Source organism: Tamandua tetradactyla, chromosome 2 (genome assembly GCF_023851605.1).
Source record: "Tamandua tetradactyla isolate mTamTet1 chromosome 2, mTamTet1.pri, whole genome shotgun sequence".
Taxonomy (NCBI): Eukaryota; Metazoa; Chordata; class Mammalia; order Pilosa; family Myrmecophagidae; genus Tamandua; species Tamandua tetradactyla.
The window spans coordinates 92,843,394-92,866,939 of NC_135328.1; the positions used below are offsets into that span (position 1 = coordinate 92,843,394).

General features: G+C 32.6%; 1 protein-coding gene across 4 annotated transcripts in view; it reads right to left on the reverse strand.

Annotated features, from left to right (window-relative positions):
• Positions 1 to 1,838: 1,838 nt before the first annotated feature.
• The window catches only part of JAK2 (Janus kinase 2), a 221,479-nt gene continuing 199,771 nt past the window's right edge, over positions 1,839 to 23,546 (reverse strand). For 3 of the 4 annotated variants that reach the window (XM_077148267.1, XM_077148265.1, XM_077148266.1), the window contains 6 exons: positions 13,833 to 14,022; positions 13,145 to 13,269; positions 12,808 to 12,980; positions 6,683 to 6,800; positions 4,808 to 4,921; positions 1,839 to 4,600 (listed from right to left, as the gene is read on the reverse strand). In XM_077148267.1, coding sequence (XP_077004382.1) covers positions 4,493 to 4,600; positions 4,808 to 4,921; positions 6,683 to 6,800; positions 12,808 to 12,980; positions 13,145 to 13,269; positions 13,833 to 14,022 — 828 coding nt within the window. In that variant the 3' untranslated portion in view covers positions 1,839 to 4,492. The remainder of the gene's footprint in view (positions 4,601 to 4,807; positions 4,922 to 6,682; positions 6,801 to 12,807; positions 12,981 to 13,144; positions 13,270 to 13,832; positions 14,023 to 23,546) is intronic. The other variant, XM_077148268.1, reaches the window with a different exon arrangement.

Sequence of the window (23,546 nt, forward strand, 5' to 3'; positions counted from 1 at the left end):
ATGGTACATAGTTTAAAACTTCAGCTTCTATGTGAGACCAAAGGGAGAGATGTTTATTTGGTGCAAAATTTATATTTTGGGTAGCATATTATCTAATTTAACTTGTATGGCCAAGTTTACTTGAACACCATAGTTACATGGAATCTTGAATAGGGCTTGAGATCTTGTTGGTTTGTCCAGGTTAGTGTGATGCCCCAATATATCACAAAGTAATTTGGGCAGAGAATAAAAAAAGTATTTGCAAAGTCCCCTTGGAGGACTGGGGAGAAGGGAGGAAATGTTAAGCTTCCCCATCTGGGGAAATCCTGATATGTTTGAAGCAGTAGGGACAGCCAATTCAATAGGCTGAGCCCTCTATCTTGGGCTATGAAACTTCTTGGAAAGGAGAAGCTAAGCCTACTTAAAATTAGGCCTATGAGTCACCACCAGAGAACCTCTTTTGTTGCTTAGATGTGGCCTCTCTCTCTAAGCCAACTCGACAGGTGACTCACTGCCCTCCCCCCCCCGAGGGGGTCATGACACCCAGAGGTGTAAATCTCCCTGGCAACATGGGACGGAATCCCCAGGAGGAGCCGGGACCCAGCATCATGGGATTGAGAAAGACTTCTTGACCAAAAGGAGGAAGAGAGAAATGAGACATGTGAATAAAGTTTCAGTGGCTGAGAGATTTTAAACAGAGTCGAGTAGTTATCCTGGAGGTTATTCTTATACATTATATAGATAACCCTTTTACGGTTATGGTATATTGGAGTGGCTACAGGGAAGCACCTGACACTGTTTATAACTGTGTTCCAGTAGCCTTGATTCTTTTTTTTTTTTTTTAATGTTCACATAAGCTTTATTTCTAATAGTCAAAAATTAGAAACAACCCTAAAGTCCTTAAATGGGTGAATGGCTAAACAAACAGTAGTACGCTCATTATGCATACCACTGAGCAATAAGGAATGAACTATTGATGCACTGAACAGTTTGGATGGATCTCAAGGGAATTAGGCAGAGTGACAAAAGCCAGTTTCAAAAGGCTATATTATACAGTATGGTTTCATTAAGATTCTCAGGTGACAAAATTATAGCGGTGAAGAACAGATTAGTGGTTTCAGGGGTTAGGGATGGAGTGGCAAGAGGGTAGGGAGATGGGTTTGACTGTAAAGGTGTACCACAAAGGATCTGTGTGGTGGTGGGACTGCTGTATATCTTGATTGTGGTGGTGGTTATATGAATCTACCCATGATAAAGTTGCATAGTAACACACACACACACACACGTGCCTTTAAGACCCATGAAATCTGAATAATGTCTATGTACTGTACCAATATCAGTTTTCTGGTTTTGATATTGTACTAAGTCATAGAATATATTACCATCGGGGAAAACTGGGTTAAGGGTATACAGGACCTCTATGCATAATTTGGAAATTTACTGTGAATCCATAATATTTCAAAATTTTGTATCATATTTTAATGCCTGGTGAGAAAATTATCTCCCCTACAAGGTTATGAAAGAATCCACCCATAGTTTTCTTCTGATATTTTTGTGGTTTCACTTATTAGGTGAATCCAAGTAAAACAGAAAGTCCCAGTACATCCAACTGGTTACAACATCTCCTCTTGAGATTTTCATATACTTTTCGAACTGCAACTGAGATAAATTCATGACTTTTCCTGCAAACCTGGTTATTTTTCGGTAGTCCCTATTGTAATGAAGCCTCCCCACTCCCTCCTGCCAGATATCTGATTCACACAAGCCAGAGGCAAGGAGCCATCCTTGATCACCCCCCCCCCCCCCATATCCCACCATTTCAAGGTCAATCTTTCATTGAGTCTTGTCAGTTTTACTTTCTAAATACCTCTTGAATAAATTCACTTATCAGCTTTTTATCCATGATCATAATCCAAATTATCATCATATTTTGTGGGTGTTTCAGCTTGCTAAAGCTGCTGGAAGGCAATATACCAGAAACGAGTTGGCTTTCACAATGAGATTTATTAACTTACAATTTACAGTTCCCAGGCCATGAAAATGTCCAACTCAAGCCATCAACAGAATGATACCTGGATTCTGAAGATAGGATGCTGGCATCAGGACACCTCTGTCACATGGGAAGGCAAATGGCTGGTGTCTCCTGGTTCTTGGCTCCCAAATTGCATTGCTTTCAACTTCTGGTTCCAGTGCCTTCCTCTCTTAGCTTCTCTGGGGATTTCCTGTGTCTCTTAAATTCATCTGTCTTTTCTGGGGCTTCTCGGAGCTCTCTGGGCTTTTTTTGTGTGTCCTTTATCCTCTTAAAGAGGACTCCAGTAAAGAGATCAAGACCCACCTTGAATGGGGTGGGTCACACCTCAATTGAAATAATCTAATCAAAAGGTCCCACCCACAATAGGTCTATACCCACAGGAATGAATTAAAAGAACCTGACTGATATTGTGAGCCACTGATTGTATAATATGGTTGGACTGTATGTATGTGGATATTTCTCGATAAAAATATTTTTTAAAAAAGGGAACATGACCTTTTCTGGGGTACATAAGAGCTTCAAACCAACACAGTGGGAATACTGCAGAAACTAACTGGAGAGGTGGGGCAACATAGTGACATGGAATTAAGTTCATCCTCTAGAGCAGCTATAGCCAGGAAGTGTCTGAAACAACTATCTGAGGGACATCCATGACTGAACACACATCATACAACAGTCTGAAATGGGGTAGCCTTGAGTGTTGAAGACAACTGTATAACAATATAGCTGTTACAATGTGACCATGTGATTGTGAAAACCTTGTGTCTGATGATCCTTTTATCCAGGGTATGGACACATGAGTACAAAAATAAGGAAAGGATAAATAAAGGCCAGGGGGAGGGGGTAAGGGGTGAAAAAAATTGGGTCGACTGAAATATTAGTGGTCAAAGAGAGGGAGGGGTAAGTGGTATGGGATGTATGAATTTTTTTCTTTTCACTTTTTCTTTTCTGGAGTGATGGAGTACAAAAATCTGAAATCAATTATATGCTATACTTTTCACTAACCAAGTAGCAGAATGGAAGATCTCTTAATTGCATTACATATATATATCCCTGAAGAATCTTTACAAATTAAATAAAAATTATACTCACCTTTCATCAAAATATCTATTGGAAATCTGCTTTTTTAATCTAATAGTATTGTTATTTTAGATGACTCCTGCATTCTCATAACTACTAAAATACAATGAATTTAAAAGGCATTTTTTCCCTTTCCCTCTCTCAAATAAAAAAATCTCCAACTTTATTATATGCAAGACATTTTCTCTTATATAACTTGCATTTTAAAACTAGCTCCAAAAAGTCAGAAAAATAATTTGAAGTCTTAAATATAAGTTTTTAAAAATAGAAACAGATCACTGAAAATAAAGTATGAAACTATTTTCCTTTTAACCAAAATACCAAATATTTTAAACTTTGTATATTTCTCCCCTTACATTTAATAATTTCTAATAAAAGGAAATCTCTTCCAAGACTACAACAGAAATTTCTGAAATCCCTCAAATATATAGACTTTAGGAAAATAGACTTACCAAAAATTGAAATTCCTAACCCATTATGCAGCTTTATGAGCTAGTACATTTAAAAAGAAATTATTTTGTAACTTATGCTTAGATTTAATGGATGACCATGGGTCCCAGAGACTGACAAATCTTATTGGCAGCAAACAACGCAAGGGATGACAACATTCCTGGAACTCTTAATCTTAAATTATAATTGAAAACTTCATTTTAGTCATAGAAAAATTTAAAAACCACACCTACCATAAACAAGTTACAAGGGAAACAAATAAGAAAATAGATTGTGTTTTATCTTTGTAAGCTTATTCTACTTCAAAATGCAATTTTTTTAGGGTCAGGGAGAATTCCTATACAAATAAAACTAAACATTTGTTCCCTTTGCTTTGAAAAATATTTACAGTACATGTTAAAACAAGCTAAAAATGTACACCTGCTATACTGCTGGCCAGTGATGAGATGAGCAAAGACGCAAAGTGCTTATTCAATTATCTTAGCATCTTAATTTGTTTGTATTGTTAAGCTATTATAGATAAACTATGGAAAAATTAGAAACATTATTAATAAACAGCTCTTGTGTAAGACATTACACAAGTTGCCAAAGTATTATACATTCACTGTGGTAAAAACTGTACATATGTATTTTGTGTATCCTTAACACTGCAAAATTTACATTTCAGTTGTTTCAATGTCTCAAAAATCTGAGTTGAAAAAAGTCTATTTTCTTTTGACAAAGATGACGTTAACTAACTGATTAGGTTCATGAAGCTTTTTAGGAAACTCAATACTTTTTTACTCATGTCCTCATGAAGAAAAATTCATTAAATTTTGAAAGTTTCGAGCAAATATTTTCACATCTTTGCTGGCTAGCATCATGATATATTTAATAATGGTCCACAGCAATGTGAAAAACAAAACTTTGTTCTGAAAGTCCACTTTGGTCTCATAGTGAAGTTCTTTTCTTTTATCCAGTCATGTTGTCTCTTATTTGATCCACTCGAAGAGCAAGGTCCTTGAAGGATGGGCGTTGATTTACATTATTGTTCCAGCATTCTGACATAATCATATAAATCTGTAGAAGAGAAAATGGATCAAATTTACAACGAACACAATAAACTGCCATCTTTCAATTGGTGGAAGACATGGATTCAGGACTCCTACTTAATTTTCCTATAAAGGACATGTATCAGCAAACTGAAATTTATAAAATAGATCTAAAATTCTTGAGTACAAAATAAAAATAAAATGCATGAATACTGTGGGTAAAAATTTTTGTTACCTCATCTGGGCACCCATCTGGTCTTGGTAACCTTCCATTATTCTTCAGGAGTTCTATCAAATGGAACACAATCATCTGTCCTTGTTTGTCGTTGCCAATCATACGCATAAATTCCTGAAACACAAGCCCATTTATCAGTAGGTTTTTTAAAAATCTATTTAATTTGAAGCATAATTATTCTCATCTTCTTCCAGTAAATTGGAAATATTGCTATATTTTCTCAAATGTTTTGAAACATTAAAAACAGACTATATTAAAGATCAAAAACTACCATTTCAGTTATATTTCAGAAAAGACAGTTAAATATGGACTCCCTATTTATTTCAGAAAAGACAGTTAAGTGTAAGCTACCTGCAGTGCCATTTTCATAATTCCAATATATACTCAACAAAAAATCCCTGTAAAGGGGGTCCAAACCTAAAAACATATTCAGTTGTTGTTTCAACACATCATATTATATTTCAGTTAAAAAAGAAAGTTAAATATAAAAGAGGAAATAGAAAATACAGATTGAATAATTAAGTATAAATACAATACAAAGAATACTTTCATTTGTCAAAAATCATAACTATAAGGAGAAACATTTACAACACATGATTTACATATTTAAATATAGAGCTCATAAAAACTGGTAAAAATTTACAAATGTAAAAAGGAGCAAAACACACAAGACAATTCACGTGCACTTACACATCTCCTAAATATCCAATAAACACATAATCACACTAAAAACAGATTAAATAATTAGGTAGATGGAAATAGTAGTAGTCAATGAGTGGGAGGGGTGAGGGGGATGATATGTATGAGTTTTTTCTTTTCATTTCTTTTAATGGACTGATGGAAACATTCTAAGAAATGATCATGGTGATGTATATACAACTATATGATGATACTGTGAGCCATTGATTGTACACCAAGTATGAAATGTTCATATCTTAAGATTGTTCATGTTTGTATGTTGTTTTGTTTTGCCAATTTAAAAAAAAGATTAAAATCCAAAGAAAAAAATCAAATGAGATATCAATTTAGCAAAACTGAATATATGGCCAATACTGGCAAATGATGAAATATACACCCCTATACATTGCTATCAAGGGTATAATCTGGTACAGCTTTTCTGTATTTTGAAATTTTTGATTATTTTGAAATAATCAAAAACCTTTAAAAGAGTTCATAATCTTTCACCTATAATTTATTTTTATTCTAAAATGATAACCAAAGATAAACAAATATAAGGACATATGTATTTACTGAAGTGTTACATAAAGAATGATAAATGAAAATGATTGCCTAGCAATATATATCCTTATTATGTATGGAATGCTACCCTGCAGTTGCAGTAAATATTTATTAATTTAGGAAAAACCCATGCTTTTTTACAAATCCATGTGAAAAAGGACAGCAATATAGTTTCTGTGGTATGATCTTATTTCCATAAAAAAACACATTTTTAAAAGAAATATTTGAGATACATTTTTACTTTCATATATAAAACAAAAAGAATTATAGTGGCTATCTCTGAGTAGTTGAGTTAGAGATGACTTTTATTTTCTTTTTAGGTTCTTTTATTAAAAATAATTCTACAACAAACAGAAAAAATAATTTCAAAATTTATTTTAACTTGTGCAATAATCCCTAGAAAGAATGAACTTATTGGTTTGACTAAAAATATTGAGAATATATGAAACAATGTGCCAACTCTCCTGTTCAAAAAACTCAAGTTAACTTAATGAGTAAGTTTGGTGGTAGTTTCTGGGATGCTGCTTTACTAATGAACATTAAGAGGCTCTAATTTGAGCTCTAGGCTTATTATTAATATTTGATTTAAAAGCCTTTCTAATGTTAAAAAATTAAAAATATATACAAGCCACTGACCGCTGGTGGACTTTTACTCTTCTCAATATACGTGAAAAGTTCATACAGGACCACTCCAAAGCTCCAAACATCAGAGGCCACGGAAAACTTGCTCTCTGTCAGTGATTCTGGGGCATACCTGTAATATATGGAAAGTATTTAAAAGATAGTTACTAGACATGCCAACTCTTCATTTTACCTGCAAATCATTGGACAAAGAAAACAGGGTGTACAGAGAAGAGTTAACATAGCACGCCTGAGGTTGCTATCCTTAGAAAGGTCTGTTTGTAATGTTGGCCCTTGAAGCTACTGTCTGAGAACCTATATTTCAGAAGGTTTTCTACCATTCTCTAAACTGATGAGTGGCTAACTATACTTAAACTGTTTGCACAAATAATATGGCTAATGCTGAATATGTGCTACCCTTAGAATCTGGAATTTTAAGTGAATCCAGTATGTGCTAGGCAAAGGATGCCTATGTGACCAGTCCCCAATAAAAACCTTGAGCACTGAGTTTCTAATGAGCTTCCTTGGTAAACAACATTTCACACATGTTGGCACAATATACTGAAGGAAGTAAGAGTGTTCCATGTGACTTTACTGGGAGACAACACTAAGAAGCTTGTGCCTGGTTTTCTCCAGACTTTAGCCCATATGCCTTTTCTCTGCTGATGTTGCTTTGATTTTTTTCCTTGTAATCAATCTCAACTCTGCGTACTTCTATATACTGAGTCTGTGAGTTCTCCTAGCAAATCACTGAATCTGGGAATGGCCTTGGGAACCTCCAACGCATAAAGATGGGAAATCCAAGTAAATTTATTTTTGTCTGTATAGGCAGTACCAGAGTTAAGTGTAAAGTACCTTCTAAGAACTTAAGCTACACTTTGCAATTTAACTTTAAATCCGGAGTTAGCAATATACTAAGTATCCTAGAGAAAAAAGGATGCAGCAATCCTTGAAGCTATTAACATATAAAAGAAAAGTTTAAATCAGAAGGGGGCACTTACTAGAAGGAACACATAAAATAAAAAGTTGGAAAGGGAAATAGTATCATTGCCCACTCAAATGTTAACACCACTGGAAGAATTTTTAGCTAATGGACTGTGAATATTATAGTTCCATGGCTAAGAATATCCTTATTTTAGAGATTGAGATGGCTATAGAGATCTTTTATAGACTGATGAAATTGAACATACAGATTACATAAATTTAATCTGTCCTTCAAAATTGAATTTGTTTCCTCAATCCCTGCCCTGATTTCTCAAGACTTCACTTCTGAATTTCTGTAGTATTTATAGTCCACAATACACAGTTTATTTTAGTTATAATCTTACATTTAGTTATGTTTATAAAATAAATGCTATATTTTTGTTATAATCTTAAATTTAGTTATGTTTATTTTATTGTAGCAACAGATACACAACAGATTTACAAAACATAAAATTTTCCCATTTTAACCCACCTTTAAATGTGTAATTCAGTGGTATTAATTATATTCACAGTACTGCGATCCCCGACATACAATACCCAAACTTTTTCATCACCTCCAACAAGAAACTCTGTACCTATTAAAAAAAAAACTCCCTCTGTCCCTCAGCCCCTTGCCCCTTGAAAATCTTTAATTTACCCCTTCACCTTTGAAGCCATCTGGTCCTGGGCTTTTCTTTGCTATGACGTTTATGATTACTGGCTCAATCTGCTTAGTAGTTATTGGGGTGTTGAGAAATTTTATATCTTACTGAGTCAGTACAGGTAGTTTGCATATTTCTAAGAATTTTTCCATTTCATCTAAGTTACCTAATTTGCTAGTGTATGGTTGTTCATAATGTCCTATTATGGTCCTTTTTATTTCTGTGGGGTTGGTAGTAATGTCCTCCTTTTCATTTCTGATTTCAGTTATTTGTGTCCTCTTTTTTTCTTTGTCAGTCTAGTTAAAGGTTTGTAGATTTAATTGATCTTTTCAAAGAAGCAACTTTTGGTTTTGTTGATTCTGTTTTTTTTTTTTGTTCTCTATTTCATTTAAGTTTCCTGTAATCTTTGTTCTTTCCTTCCTCCTGCTGCTTTGGGTTTAGTTTGCTCTTCATTTTCTAGCATCTTAGTTATGTTATTCTTTAATGTGTCAGTTCTACCCCACAAATAGAATATAACCTCCTTGAAGACAGTGCTACTCCCTGACACCTTTCAAAATACTCTGTTCCTTTGGCTTTCACTCTTTTAATTCTTTCCTCATATCTATGGCCATTTTTATGTCTCTCCCATCACTTCCTCCTCATCTCTCCATCCTCTAAATTTGGGGTTTCTCATTGTTTACATCTATAAAAATGCAAAATAAACATAGAATTTATGCTGAACCTTATCACACTATAGAAATAAATAATATTCATTCAAGGATATATAAACTAATTGGAGAAGAAAGCAGTACCATTCATCTCATTAGGAAATGTCTCCAATACATTTTTTAAACGTTTTTAAATTGTGAAATACAACATATATAAAAAGCAAAGAAAGAAAAAGCAATAATTTTCAAAGTACAGGGTTCAAACTGAGACTCTATAAAGTTTCATTCACCAAGTTTGCTTTCGGGAAACCTACAATTCCCATAGGGTTCCCAGGACAGGTAAATCCTGAAACCCAGAGGGACCAGGCTTTCTGAGATTATCAACTAATTACATTCCCCTAATCCTTTAGTGTTGACACACCTTCTCAACATAAAAAAGTCAGAATAGGCATTGCCTAAAGAACCCTATAGACCGGGAGAAAGATGACAAAGGAGGAGGAGTTATAATAGCGAAGATAGGATTTAACAAACAAGTATTGTTAAACTGCCGAGTAACTTCCATCTGGCCTCCAACACACTTTTTAAAATATCTACCCAAATATGTAATTATGTATGTTATTTGAAAATGGTATTTTGATAATTTCAATGGTAATTCAATAAAAACTGAATTCTTATAAGAGTTTTATGGTTACATAAATGTAAACATTAATTTCAATTTAGAGACCACATTTTGGTTATAAACAAGATAGATGGTCAAAAGACTTTCCATGTATAAAATGTTACATTAAGCAAAATTTTGAGTGATAATTTTAAGGAGAAAAAGGAATGCTACAAAGTTTCTATCAAAAATGAAAAAGTCTGTTCTTATGTTTTTTTAAGTGGTGACAGTTGGCTATTAAATTGCTGTGGTTTTTAAATTCCATTGCAGACATTTAAAATATTGATATAATTCTAACTTAAATGTCAATGTACTTTAGAAATGTCTTGATACTTTAGAAAATACATCATTTACAAGTATTTAAACTTAACAAAGAAGAATTTTAGATATCAATTTAAAAGTGTACAAGAAAGGACACAACTTTTCAAAATTTATTTAGGGGTACATATATAAAAAGCATTTGAAAATCAATGGCCTAGATTCCTGCAAAGGTTGCCTAACCGGTCTTGTCTCTGCTACCAGCCTCTCCTTAATACAATATATCATTTATACCAGTGGTTCTCAAATCTTTTGGTCTCAGGCCTGCTTAACACTTTGAAAAACTACTGAAGTCCCCAATATCTTTCCTTGTGTGGGTTATAGCTATTGATACTTCAGTATTATATATTAAAACTTGAAAATTGTAAAATATTTATTAAATAAAATAGTAGACCCATTACCCAAATATAAATATATTTATGAAAAGTAACTATTTTCCAAAAACAAAAAAAAATTGGTGAGAAGAATAGCACTGATTTACACTTTTGCAAATCTTTTTAATGTTTAGTTTAATAGAAAACATATGTAGTGTGTGGAAAATTCCTTTATGTATGCGTGAAAAGAACAGATAAATCTTGGGATTCTCATCAAAATATTTTTGGCTCCATGGACTTCCCAATCTCCTGAAAGGAGATTCCAGAGGTCCCCACACTTTGAGCATTGTTTCTATACACCAAAATTAGGACAGTTTTCCTAAAATATGAATTGCACCATGTTATCCCCTACCTCTAATTTCTTACTTACATGCTGTATACTAAATAAAGTCTGGACACATTAATATGGCATATACAGGGCTCAATGTCTTTTCAGCCCCAATTACTCTGTTTCTGATTTTTCCATATACTGGCAAGTCACAGATCCTCTTACTCTTGTCATCTTCCTGCATGGAATGCCCTTCCTCTCTTACCTATCTGACAAACTCCTACCAATCAATAGTTGAAATAGCACCTCTTAGTTGTAGTTTTTTCTCACCAGAGTTATTCATACTCTTAGGCTTTCCTGTTATTTTCCTCATTGTAGAACTTATACATTCTGAATTGCAATGATTTGATATTCATTTGGTTTTTCCTAAACTGAGAGTTCTTGAAGGAAAGGGACTATAGATAGTGGAGCTGTCAATCAAATTAGCCTGTCCTACCTACTAAGGACAGTTCCTCTTGTCTAATTACTCCTATCTTCTTATACCAAGCTCTTTGTATGGTGTTTCACCTCACTAGGTGCTTAATAAATGTTTACTAAATTTTACCTGTTATATATGCCCAGCTCACTGGATCTTCATTTATCTAGTCTTTATGGATTGCCAGCTAATTCAATTTACCTTCTTTAATTTCTCATTTTGAAAAAAAAAAGTCATGAAATTAATGTACCACTGGGACATGCCCCAAATAGATGGCCAAATTTAGATGAGTCTTAATTTCTAGTTTCACTTATACCCTAAAAATAATTAGATGAAGGTACACTAATGATTGTCATCAGGACATTCTTTTAGAAGTATTTTTATTATCATGAAAAATTTAAAGCATGTACAAATTAGAGAACAACAAATACCATGTACCTATCATTCAGCTAAAGTTATTGCCTCTTGTTCCATCTATCACTCCCCACCTCACTTCTCTACTCCTAGTATTTATTTTAAGTGATCCCAGACAAGACAGTATTTCAACCATAATTATTTCAGTATGTATTTCCAAAAGATAAGGACTCTTCTTTAAAAAGAATTCACAATAGCATAAGTTACCCTTCTGTGGAAGTGATTCTAAATCACTCGTGCTTTCCTACCTGATTTCCTTCGAGGCTAAACTCTGTAATATCAGGGATTAGTTGTAAAATTTATGAATACAAAAACAAAAAAAGTGAAGACAAATAGAACATGAACCATAAATTTAGGAATAGCAAATTGAATATATATTTCTAATAATTCTGATAAATCTAGAAATATTTATAAATTGAAACCAATTTGTTTGTTTATTCATTCTCATTCAAGTCAGAAACCCAAAATGTAGATAAAACATACTTAACTAAAATAAATAAACCCATTCCCTAATATTTTCATTTGATTCAAACAATACTATCTTAATAGTATTATTTTAGTACATGAATAAACAAGAATTAAAGTCTATTTGGAGTGTATCCAAAATCAAAACATTTAAATGCAATTTCATCAAGCCATCCCTAGAAAAAATACACCATAAATGAATTAAGACATAAAAAATATGATGAAAGAAAACCTTTCATCAGTCCAGATCAATAGAAACAACAATGCAAAATACAAAATTAGGTTTTTCCTGGTGCTTCTCCATGCAAAAATATATATATATAGGTTTTATGCTCCTCACAATTAACTCACAATTTTAACTGAAGAGCAAAAAAATCACCTTTGCACCATGTTATTCTCTGCCTCTAGTTTTCCACTTACATATGGTATACTAAATACACACTGCATGCTAAATGACATTTAAACTATTGATTAATAAGATTAATTGATAGACAAGAGAGGAAGAGCATTCCATGCAGGAAGATGATAATTTACCTTCTCTGTTTGCCTTCTCAATTCTACTAATAATGCCAGACTGAGGCACCATCCTGGTTAAGAAAGCTTAAAAGCACAAATCTGGAATTTGAATCCCAGTTCTACCACTTTTTAGTTGTATGTTCTTGGGCAAACTATTTACCTTCTCTATCTCTCAATTCCCTCATGCTTAAAATGGAGATAATAATGCATATACTTCTATGGTTGTTATGAGATAATCTGTGAAATGCACTTAGCCCAATTTAAACATGTAATAAATGTTAGCTATTATAACTACGTAAATACCAAACTACTAAACAATAAATATACAGTTTGAAATTTGTACTTTTAAATTTCACTTAATTGTATCGAAATATACTCACCAAAATATGGGACTCTCACCAGGTTCTTTCACTTTATAATATTCTTTGTCTTGTGGCAAGACTTTGGTCAACCCAAAATCTCCAATTTTAACTCTGTTCTCATTCTCCACTAATATGTTTCTTGTTGCCAGATCCCTGTGAATATACCTTTTTGAACCAAGATACTCCATACCCTATAGGAAAAATAACATTTTCCTTTGAACTAGTTGAAAACCAATTTAAGTTATCTACCTCTATATACTCCGTTTATTATCTAAGAAAAATCTGTAGGATTTTATTTAACAATTACTTCAATATGCTCACTTCATCTACAACAAATAGCCAGGATATTAGATACCTTGCATATCTGAGATGTGTACTGCAGAAGTCTTTTATGATCTATCCGTTCTTTATGTTTTTGGAGATAGTCTCTTAAACTTCCATATGGTAAATATTCCATAATTAATCTCAGATTACGCCGGCCTTTTAACATAAAAATGGGAACATAATGTTTTACTTAGCCATATTTTATTATTGAATATTAGAAAACAACCATATGCAAATGATTTAAAGATACATAAAATCTGAGTGTAAGATGTAAAACTTTATTCTAAATTAAAGGTGATGAAGTGGTTAAGAACACACAGGCTTTCTGAATCAAGATGTTTTGCAAAGAAGCTTTAAAAAGTTATATTTTAGCCTTCTGTAGACTATTTAGGTAAACTAAAGCTAATAATAAAACTTCCTTTGTCTATTTATAGTGAACAAAAAGCATCTAATTTAAAACTTATTTTTATAGAAAATGTAGGAAAAGACCATTTCTTTCCTTAAAAATGATATTCTCCTCGTAAGCTTATGCAAGTAGTAAACCAACGCCATCCTCAGTGAAGAGAATGTTTAACCAACTAGCTAAGGACTTTAAATGCTTCTTTCTCTGGGCATTGACATATCATATATCCTGATCTTGAGACACGTGTTATGTTTCTATTCTCCTTTATGCAAAAGATATATCTTGAGTTCAGAATAGTTTTCAATAGGCAACGTACCAGCACTGTAGCACACTCCTTTGTACTTTACAATGTTATCATGCTGCAGGGATTTAAGGATTTCAATCTCTCTTTCAAAGTCTCTGAGGTGTTCTTCAGTACTGTGTTGTAGTTTTTTCACAGCCACCACCTCCCCAGTGTTGTCCTCTAGAGGATCATACCGGCACATCTCCACACTCCCAAAATTTCCCTAGATAACAAGTCACATTAAAATAGAAATCTCAAGTTTTCTAGAGAAGTTAATAAATTTTAATTATACAGACAATCCCAGTAACTAGAATTGGCAGACATATCTCTAAGCTTTGCTAAGCAACTTTAGAATAAGAAAAAGAAATACTATATCCAAGATTTCCAAGATTGGTAGTACACCTATATATTAATTTCTTCAAAAGGAAATAAGGCTGATATATTAACAACTCCAAAAAAAAAAAGATGGGCGTACGGGTAGTTTGGTGGTTAGAATGCCTGCCTTTCATGTGGGAGACCCAGGTTCGATTCCTGGACCATGCGCCCCCCAAAAAAAAAAATTTACACAAATGATGAACATTAGGTACTACGATAATTCAAGGGACATGCCAAGGAATTCCTAAACTTTTGTGACTAACTGCCAGAATTTTGCTGCTTTACAATATATTGATCGATAATACTGTTAGTGAGCTGGATGGAATAAGGGTTTGATTTATTTGCTCAAGAAAATAAAGTTTTAGCCTATGGGAATGTTACTACTTTTTTTTTTTTCTAAAGAACAGATTTTAAAGAAGTAAACTCCCTTTTTATTTAAGAGTTATTATCTGTGTAGAACTGATGTTGATATGTAGCATTTAAAATAAAGTATGAGTTTTCACTATTTGTCAAATTAGTGTAACCTGGATATTATTGCATTCTTAAGGAAAAACCAATACAGTTCTTGAACTACAAGACTATATGGCTGTATCTTCAGTTATATACATAAAGACAATAAAAAGCAATAACCCTGGGTCATACGTGGACCCAAATTAAGTGTCTATTACATAGTTTGGGAGGCCAGTTAGCAAGGTGCATAATACTTGGGATTCTGGAGTCAGACGGATTGGAGCTACAATCTTGGTCCACTACTTACACCCTTTGGACCTTGGACAGGTCACTTGCCTCGCTGAATCTGTTTTCACCTCCTTAAAGTGGAAAATTAAAAAATATCCCTCTCATATTTTTACTGGCAGAAATAATTCCAAAACACATATTTGTTAAAAAGTGGGAAATAATAGCTTTATATTCTTATTCCCTACTTTACAATGTATCAATAATATACTTCTCAGTGCCATAAAATATTCTTTGAAAACACTGTTGTATATTATATTGTGATATGAGGTACTCTTTTTAAAACAGGAAACATAAATGTCCAACTGCAAGAAAAGTTTTAAAAATTAATACATTCATGTTATTGCAATGACAATCTTATTCATAAATATCTGTGTACATCTCTAATAAGAATATTATTTGTAAAGAATAATTAGCTGCTCAAAGGATATGGCCATTGCAAAGGCCCTTGATACATGCTGCATCAGAAACACTCTAGAAGGGGTCATCAATTAACATTCTAATAAGCACTGAAAAGTGTCCATTTTATTGCATCCCTGACCAACACTAGTTATTATAATTTTTCTAAATCTTTGTCAGTTTGATAGACAAAAAATAATCTTACTGAAGTTTCATATTGGAATGCCTTTATTTCTCTTTTGAAAGAAAAGGTGAAGGCAAATGCTGAGAGTGAAGAGAGAGATTTAGGACAGGAAACCAGAAGAAAATACAAATATATGGAATGGGTACTAGAAAAAGAATCAAATAAGGGTGAGTAAAAGAACTACCAATAAAAGAGTCCTAAGTGCCTAGCCAGTATTGGAAATCACTTTTCAGTAGAGATGATAAACATATTTATATCTGATTAGTATAATTAGTACTTGGGTATAAAGAAAAAATAGGGAAAGTGAAGTAGAAAACCGAGGGAGGGAGGGTGATACAATTGTGGATAATAGTGACAGCAGAATTTAAATAATCAGGAGGGCCAAGAATCAACACAGGAAAGGAGAACTGAATCTAGAAATGAACTATAGGCTTTGAGAAGAGGAAGGGGTCAAAGTCACTGGTAGTAACAAAGATATAAAAAAGGATTTATAGGTTGGGAAGAGTTAAAAAGCTATAGTCAGAGATTTCAGATTCTAAAATCCCATAAATAAGGTTATTATAGGGGAATATGTAGTTCAAAGTGAAGTCATTTAACATAGACATGCATTTGAGGAGAGAAGTCAAGGAATTTAGAAAGAATATAAGAAAGGTGCCCAAAATAAGGGTAAGAGATGAGATGAAGAAGAAAACAATGAGTATCAAAAATACTCAAGGCATGAAACTGAATTAATTTTGAGGACAGTAAGTTGAGTGAAATAAACCAGAAATGAAAAATATTACAATGCCTCACTAATATGGACTGACTATAATCTGCAAACTCTGAGAATTGAACTCAAGAACATAGGCTATAGGGTGAAGGCCTACTGTAAAGGTTCCTAGATAGTAAGCTCTTAACAGCAGTCACATCTATTCTGTAGTTGTAACATTATTTACAAATTCTGAGATGCTGAGCTTTATGTGTATAAACTGGTCATTGGATGGAACTTTGGGTATCTGTATGATAAGGCACAAAGCTAAAGTTCTGTAGCTATGAAAGTCAGCATTACCCTATATGGCAACTGTTAAAAACATGAAAAAGTGATCAGACTTCAATTAGAGATATGAATGAAATTGATCTGGTTAGAGCTGAGGTAAATCAGACTAAAAGGTAAAGGATGGTTCTGACTGTATTTTAAAACTTCAACTTCTGCATGAGATCAAAGGAAAGGATATTTATTTGGTACAAAATATGTATTTTCTGTAGCCCACTATCTAACTCGTACAGTCAGCTTATTCAAACACCATAATTACATGGAACCATGAATAGGGAGTGAGATCTTGTTGGCTTGTACAGGCTGGTGTGGTACCCTGATACATCACAGAATAAGTTCGGTAGAAAATTAAAAAGTATTTGCAAAGTCCCTGTGCCAGTTTGAATCTGTTGTGTATCCCAGAAAACCATGTCCTTAATCCTCATTCAATACTGCTTAAAAAAAAGTACTGAAGTACTAACCAGCATGTTGAGTAATCATGGGAAGAGGAGAGAAAAATAATAATATTCAGAGAGGACTATGAATGATGTTGACAGGCTGAATGTGGTAACATGGAAGTCTAGATCTTTGTATCCCATATCTGTACCACGGAGGCAGAGGCTTTAATTGAGTTGAGAAGGTAAAGGATGTAAAGAATATAAATATATTGGATGTAAGGATAAAGGAAGAAAGCAAAAATACTCATTTTGGTATTCAAGCAGAATAATGGATTCACAATATTTCTAAGCTCTTTTGATAAGACTATTAAGTAAAAATATATGGTTATTTCCCTTGGCTTAAACAGGATAAGAAAATAATTTTAAGGAAATTTCTGATTTATCTTCAAACATGTAAAGAACTTACAAGCTTTTACTCCCATCTGCATAACAAGGAAAAAAAACCCCTGAACAACTGAAAAAGAACAATTCTTAGATTCATTAAAAAACTGAGGTCACAGGGCAAGCTCTTGTCCTGAAAAATGGAAAAGAGGCAGATACAGAGAATCACAGCTTACCTGGAAAAGAAACCCACAAGCAGAAGTCCCACTGGATCTAATGCCAATAGGAAAACTTATAATAGAACTGTAGAACTGCTGGAGGTGCAGTATGGACTAGCTTAAGAGTTAAAAACTCTGGGAGGGCCCAGTCTTACTCAGGGGAACCCCATCCAACTTTCATGAATTTTACTTCCAGAAGCCCCACTGGATTCTTAGTGACAAGAGGGTGAAAGGGTAGCTGACTCAAGGGGGAAAATATTTGGAAACCACATATCCAAATAAAGTTTAATATCCAGGATATATAAAGAAATCTAACTGATGATAAAAAGACAATGCTCCAATTAAAATATGGGCAAAAGACTTGAACAGACATTTTTCCAAAGACAATATACAAATAGCTAAAAAGCACTTGAAAAGATGTTCAACACCACTAGCTAATAGGGATATGAAATCAAAACCACATGAGATATCATTTCACACACATTAGAATATCCACTATTTAAAAAAAAAAACTACAAGGGTTAGAGAGGATGTGGAGAAATAGGAACAGTCATTTACTGCTGGTGTGAATGTAAAATGGTATAGCCGTTGTAGGAAGACAGCCTGGCAGTTCCTCAAGAAGCTAAATATAGAACTGCCATATGATTCAGCAATTTTACTACTAAGTATATACTCTGAAGAACTGAAGACAAGGATGCAAACAGATATTTGTATACCAATATTCACAGTGCATTTTTTACAATGGCCAAAAGATGGAAACAACCCAAGTGTCCATCAACTGATCAAAGGATAAACAAAATGTAGTATACACAAGTGATGGAATACTATTCAGCTATAAGAAGAAATGAAGCCTTGATGCATGTGACAACATAGATGAACCTTGAGGACATGTTGAGTGACATAAGCCAGACATAAAAGGGCAAATATTGATGATCTCATTAATATGAACTAAATATAACTTTCAAACTCATATTGTTAATATCCAGAACATAGGTCACCAGAAGACTGAACAAGAGCAAAGAATGAAGAGCTGATGTTAATTTGTACAAAATTTGTAATAAGGTTGATGGTAAATGTTAAGAAATGGATAGAGGGGATAGTAGCACATTATAGTGAGTGTAATTAACAGCGATGATACATGGTTTCAATTGTGGTTGGAAAGGAAAGTTTAGGGTCCTGTTTGTCACTAGAAAGAAAGCCAGAGAACAAAAGATGGAACCGTGTAACACAGTGAACCTTCTTGAGGGTGAAAATATTCTAGAATTGATTGTGGTGATGAAAGCACAATTCTGTGAATATACTAGGAGACAGCAATTGCACACTTTAGATGGATTGTATGTATGTAAATTTATCTCAATAAAACTGCTTTTAAAAAAAGTAAATGGATGGTGAAAGATCATGCTAATACTAATCAATAGGGAAAAATGGGTGTGTGAGCATGGGAGGGGGGAGTTTAATCAGGGGAATTCTGTTTCTGCAAACCTACAACTGATCTAATAATAACTGAATATTAACTAAAATACAATAATACATTGTAATACAACTAACTAAATAAAATTTCTCGTCAAAACAAAACAACCCCTCACCCCCAAAAACAAACAGAAAGAAAGCTGCTACAGCTATATTCACTTCAGGCAGTTATTTCAAAGCAAGGAAAATGACCAGGGTTAAAGAGAGAAATTACATAATGCTAAAGGGATCAATTTTCCAAGAACACATAACAATCCTTAATGTGTATATTTCTAACACTAAACATCAAAATACATGAGGCAAAACCTGGTAGAATTTCAAAGATAGAATAGACAAATCCACTATTATATACTTCAACACTCCTCTGTCAGTAATTGACAGATCCACTAGGCAGAAAATCAGTAATGATATAACTGAACTGAATAGCATCATCAATGGACTGGATCTAATTTGTAAAGTATTTCATCTAACAACAGAAGGAAGAATGTACATAATTCTCAAGCACACATGGTATATTCACCATGAAAGATCACATTGTGGGCCACAAAATACACCTTAGCAAATTAAAAGAACAGAACTCAGAAAAAGTACGCTTAGACCACAATGGAATTAAACTGGAAACCAATAACAGAAGATAGTTGGAAAATCCCAAAATATTTGGAGATGAAAAACGCACTTCTAAAAAAACACACGGGTCAAAGAAATCTCAAGAGAAATTTAAGAATATTTTGAACTAAATGAAAATGAAGTATTTTTATTATAAATACCTCTTTAGAACATTTTCACCATGCTGCTAACTGAAAAGGATAATTCAAAGGAACTCAGGATGCCAACAGCTGTTTTTTTGACAAAGGAAATTCAATCATATTTGTAGGTATGGCATTTTAGATTGTTTTGATAAGGCAATACAAATAGTTAGGGAAACCATCAAACATATCAATCCTTTCAAACAAGCAAAGATGAAATAAAAATTATAGTGTTAAATGCAACTAGGACATATCCACATTAAAGTACAAATGACCAAAGGGCACATCATTTTCCTCTCATTTTCTATAAACTAAATTACTGAGAAATATATTTGCTGTAAATATATCTAGAAAATGTTTTCCTTACAGTCACCTCTATTTATTTATATGTTTAAAAGAATTTTAAACCAAAAGGTCTGTGTAAAAACCTAAAAATATTAAAACTAAAAAGGGAAATACATTTATAATGGAGACTGTTGTAAATAAATTATGATAAATACAATTTTAAATATATGTTTCAAACAAATTTTTAATAATATAGAAAAATCTTGATAAATGAAAAATAGCAAGACAGAAAATTGTATGTATACAATTATTTCACTTTTGAAATAAGTATGTGTAAATGTACAGAAAATAAAAAAGAAAATGCATCTGTATTTTCCAATTTCTCTATAATTAGTACATATCACTTTCATATAGAAAAAGGTTATTTAAAAAAAAGAAAGTACACCTTATAATTTATTCTGATCTTTCTTTCTTGTTAATCTAAATTAATGATGTTTTGAAGTGTTCTTTATGTTTATTTCTTAAATACCAGCATATATTGCTAAATAATAATTGTATTCATTGCTTTAGTTCAATATATAATCAACTATGAGTGTTTAGTAATATGTTATGGCCTAAAGTTTATTTCATTTATCTTATTTATTTTCAGTTTGGAAAAAAAAACAAGCAAATAAAAACCATGATCCAGAGTAAATTGTGTGGAAGAGAAAAGAAATACTATAGGCTTCTAGAAAAAAGACTAATCAATGACGGCTGGACACATTTTAGGGCACTCTCTATGGCACAGATAATAGATAATGCATTAATATTGAACTTATTATGGGAGGGAAGACTAAGCATAAGTAGAAATTTCTATTTCCCTTTTGTTCAGGCATATGTTAGGATAAGATATTTAACTATTTAAAAGTAAAAGTCTAAACTTTTAATTTTTTTAAGAAGACAAAACTAGCCATGTTAGAGAGAAACTACAATCTATAAAAACAGAATTCTATATGGGAAGCTCAGATTTTTAAAAGCAAATGTAAAGATTATTACAGCACTCTACAAAGAGAGATACTTGTTTTTACTAGTTTAGAAAACTTTAATTTATTCTTTAACATTGGCAATTATTTTATTATTAGAAAAAGTATAAACAATTACTAAAAGTTCTCTAGTAATTTGAGATTAAAATCTCTGTTTCTTAAAGAGTCATCAGAAGCTGTAAGATGTACATTTTTGTTGTGTGGAACATATATTCTCAAAAAATGTTTGAAAGCTTATGTTGAGGTATGGCTGTTAAAATACTCCACTTCCTCTCAATTCATACATCCTAATTCATTTCTCTCCCCAAATCAGTTTAAATATCATCTTATGAAAAAGTGCTTCACCATTTAATAAAGTGACTGATTAACAGAGAAATATATGCTTTTGATTACTTATAAATGAGAAGGCAAAAACTATAATTATGTCTTAAGGAAATTCAAATACCCATTAATTTTACCAAAATAATGCAAACATCAGCAAGTCCCACAAATTAAAAGAATAGTCTAAATAAGTAAACAATAAATCATAAAACTGAAGGACAGTTTTATTAACGTAAAGTTACTTTTTCTAAGTGACTTCTATCAAGATATGAAGATATGTGCCATATTTCACTGTATGGCTTATGTATCTAAATATTAATTCTCATATAAAAGCACCTTATTAAAGGAAAAAAGCACTTATAAACAAATTATATAAACATAACTTAAATCTAGTTCAGTTTGAGTTATTGGAAATATTGAATTAGTTAAGTCCAAATTAATGAGATTTTAGGAATTCTCTAGAAAACAGAATCATATCCTAATAATAACAGATAATATTACTGAAAATAATTTTATAATACTCCAATATAGATAAGTATACTAGAATTCACTGCAAAACCATTTAACTTAGGAATACTTTCAGGGTAATTCTAAACAAATTCTCATTAAGTACTAAACAACAGAGCAATGCAGCTTATCTTCTAAAAATTCATTAAAACTAACAACCAAAATTGTAAGGGACATATTAATGGAATTTGATGTGGAAAAGCAACTTACAATTAGGAAACCATGTGATAATCTCAAAAACAACATTTAAACATATCATGAGTATACATATAAAATGACTATAATATTGACATTTGTACCAATTCAAATTTTTGGAAATCTTAAAAACTGTGAGAAATTTAAATAAACATTTAAACTTTTAAAATCTATAATTGGGCGGGCCATGGTGGCTCAGCAGGCAGAGTGCTCGCCTGCCAGCCAGAGGACCTGGGTTCGATTCCCGGTGCCTGCCCATATGAAAAAAAATAATAAAATAAAAAAATAAATAAATAAATAAAATCTATAATTGTTAGTCTGCCCTCTAACTCTCCAACTAAGTTAAGTTATAAGTTCTTTAGAGCCAGTGACTATACCCAACACCCATAGTGACCATGGAGTGAGTAAGTGGCATTTAGTCAGTACTCATATATTTGGGAAATATTAAAACCACATAATTTTGGCGGAAAAACTAAAAACTTTAGAAGTAATTCAGACCCTTCCAAAGGTTGTCTGGTTCCTAGAGTGCCTTTTAGAGTTTTATCCACTAATTTTAAAAGTTCTGACTCTAGTAGCTGAGGATGGTTTTTCAAATTCTAAGATTCTAGAATTTGAAACATTGTTTTTCCCTAGAAAATGTAAAAAAGGCCTTAATCATACAAACAGTACATGTTCATATTAAAAGTTAAAGAAAGATACAAGTATGAAGAAGAAAATAAAAAGCTAATTAAAACATCCCTATCAACTCAAGCTAATAAAATTTCATTAAATTGTTCCCTTTTACTTCAAACAAGTTGGGCTTTCTTTTCTAAAACTTTCTTTAAATTCTACCAAAAAGTCTCCAAGAGACATAATAATACCCATTTTAAAGTATAGGTCTAAGGAGTAGAGAAATAAATGGTTTGTTCAAAGAATACTTTTTAAGGCTTTCTGATTTTGTGACTAGTAAGTGTGGTCACTAATCTAATAGTGTTTTTGGTTATGAAAATATTAGCATACAACTAAAAGCAAAGCAGGACAATAATAAATCCACAAACAAATCATATTATACTAAGTTCCACTTTTTGCATGTTAATTGATTGCATACTATGTGACCAAAATAAAATCCCTAAATGAGAATTCAAAAATTTTCTTTATGTCTTAATGAGACGATTTTATATGATTTGCCCTATAAAGACCACAGAAGATAATATAACTGAAGCATACTCACACAAACAAAATTAAATACATAGGTGGGACAGTAGAAATAGCATGGAACTAGGGATAGGGAAACAAAGGCTTTCATCTCAAATCTGGTAATATCTAGCTATGTGACCATAGGCAAATTACCTAACTTCTCTGGACCTCAATTCTTATCATCATGGAATAAAAAGGTTGCTCTAAGTCTAAAGCATCATTTCCCAAGATGTTAGAAGTCTAACATCTTCTATTAGATCTTGTGCTGGTTTGAATCTGTGGTAGACCCCAGAAAAGACATGTCCTTTAATACTCATTCAACA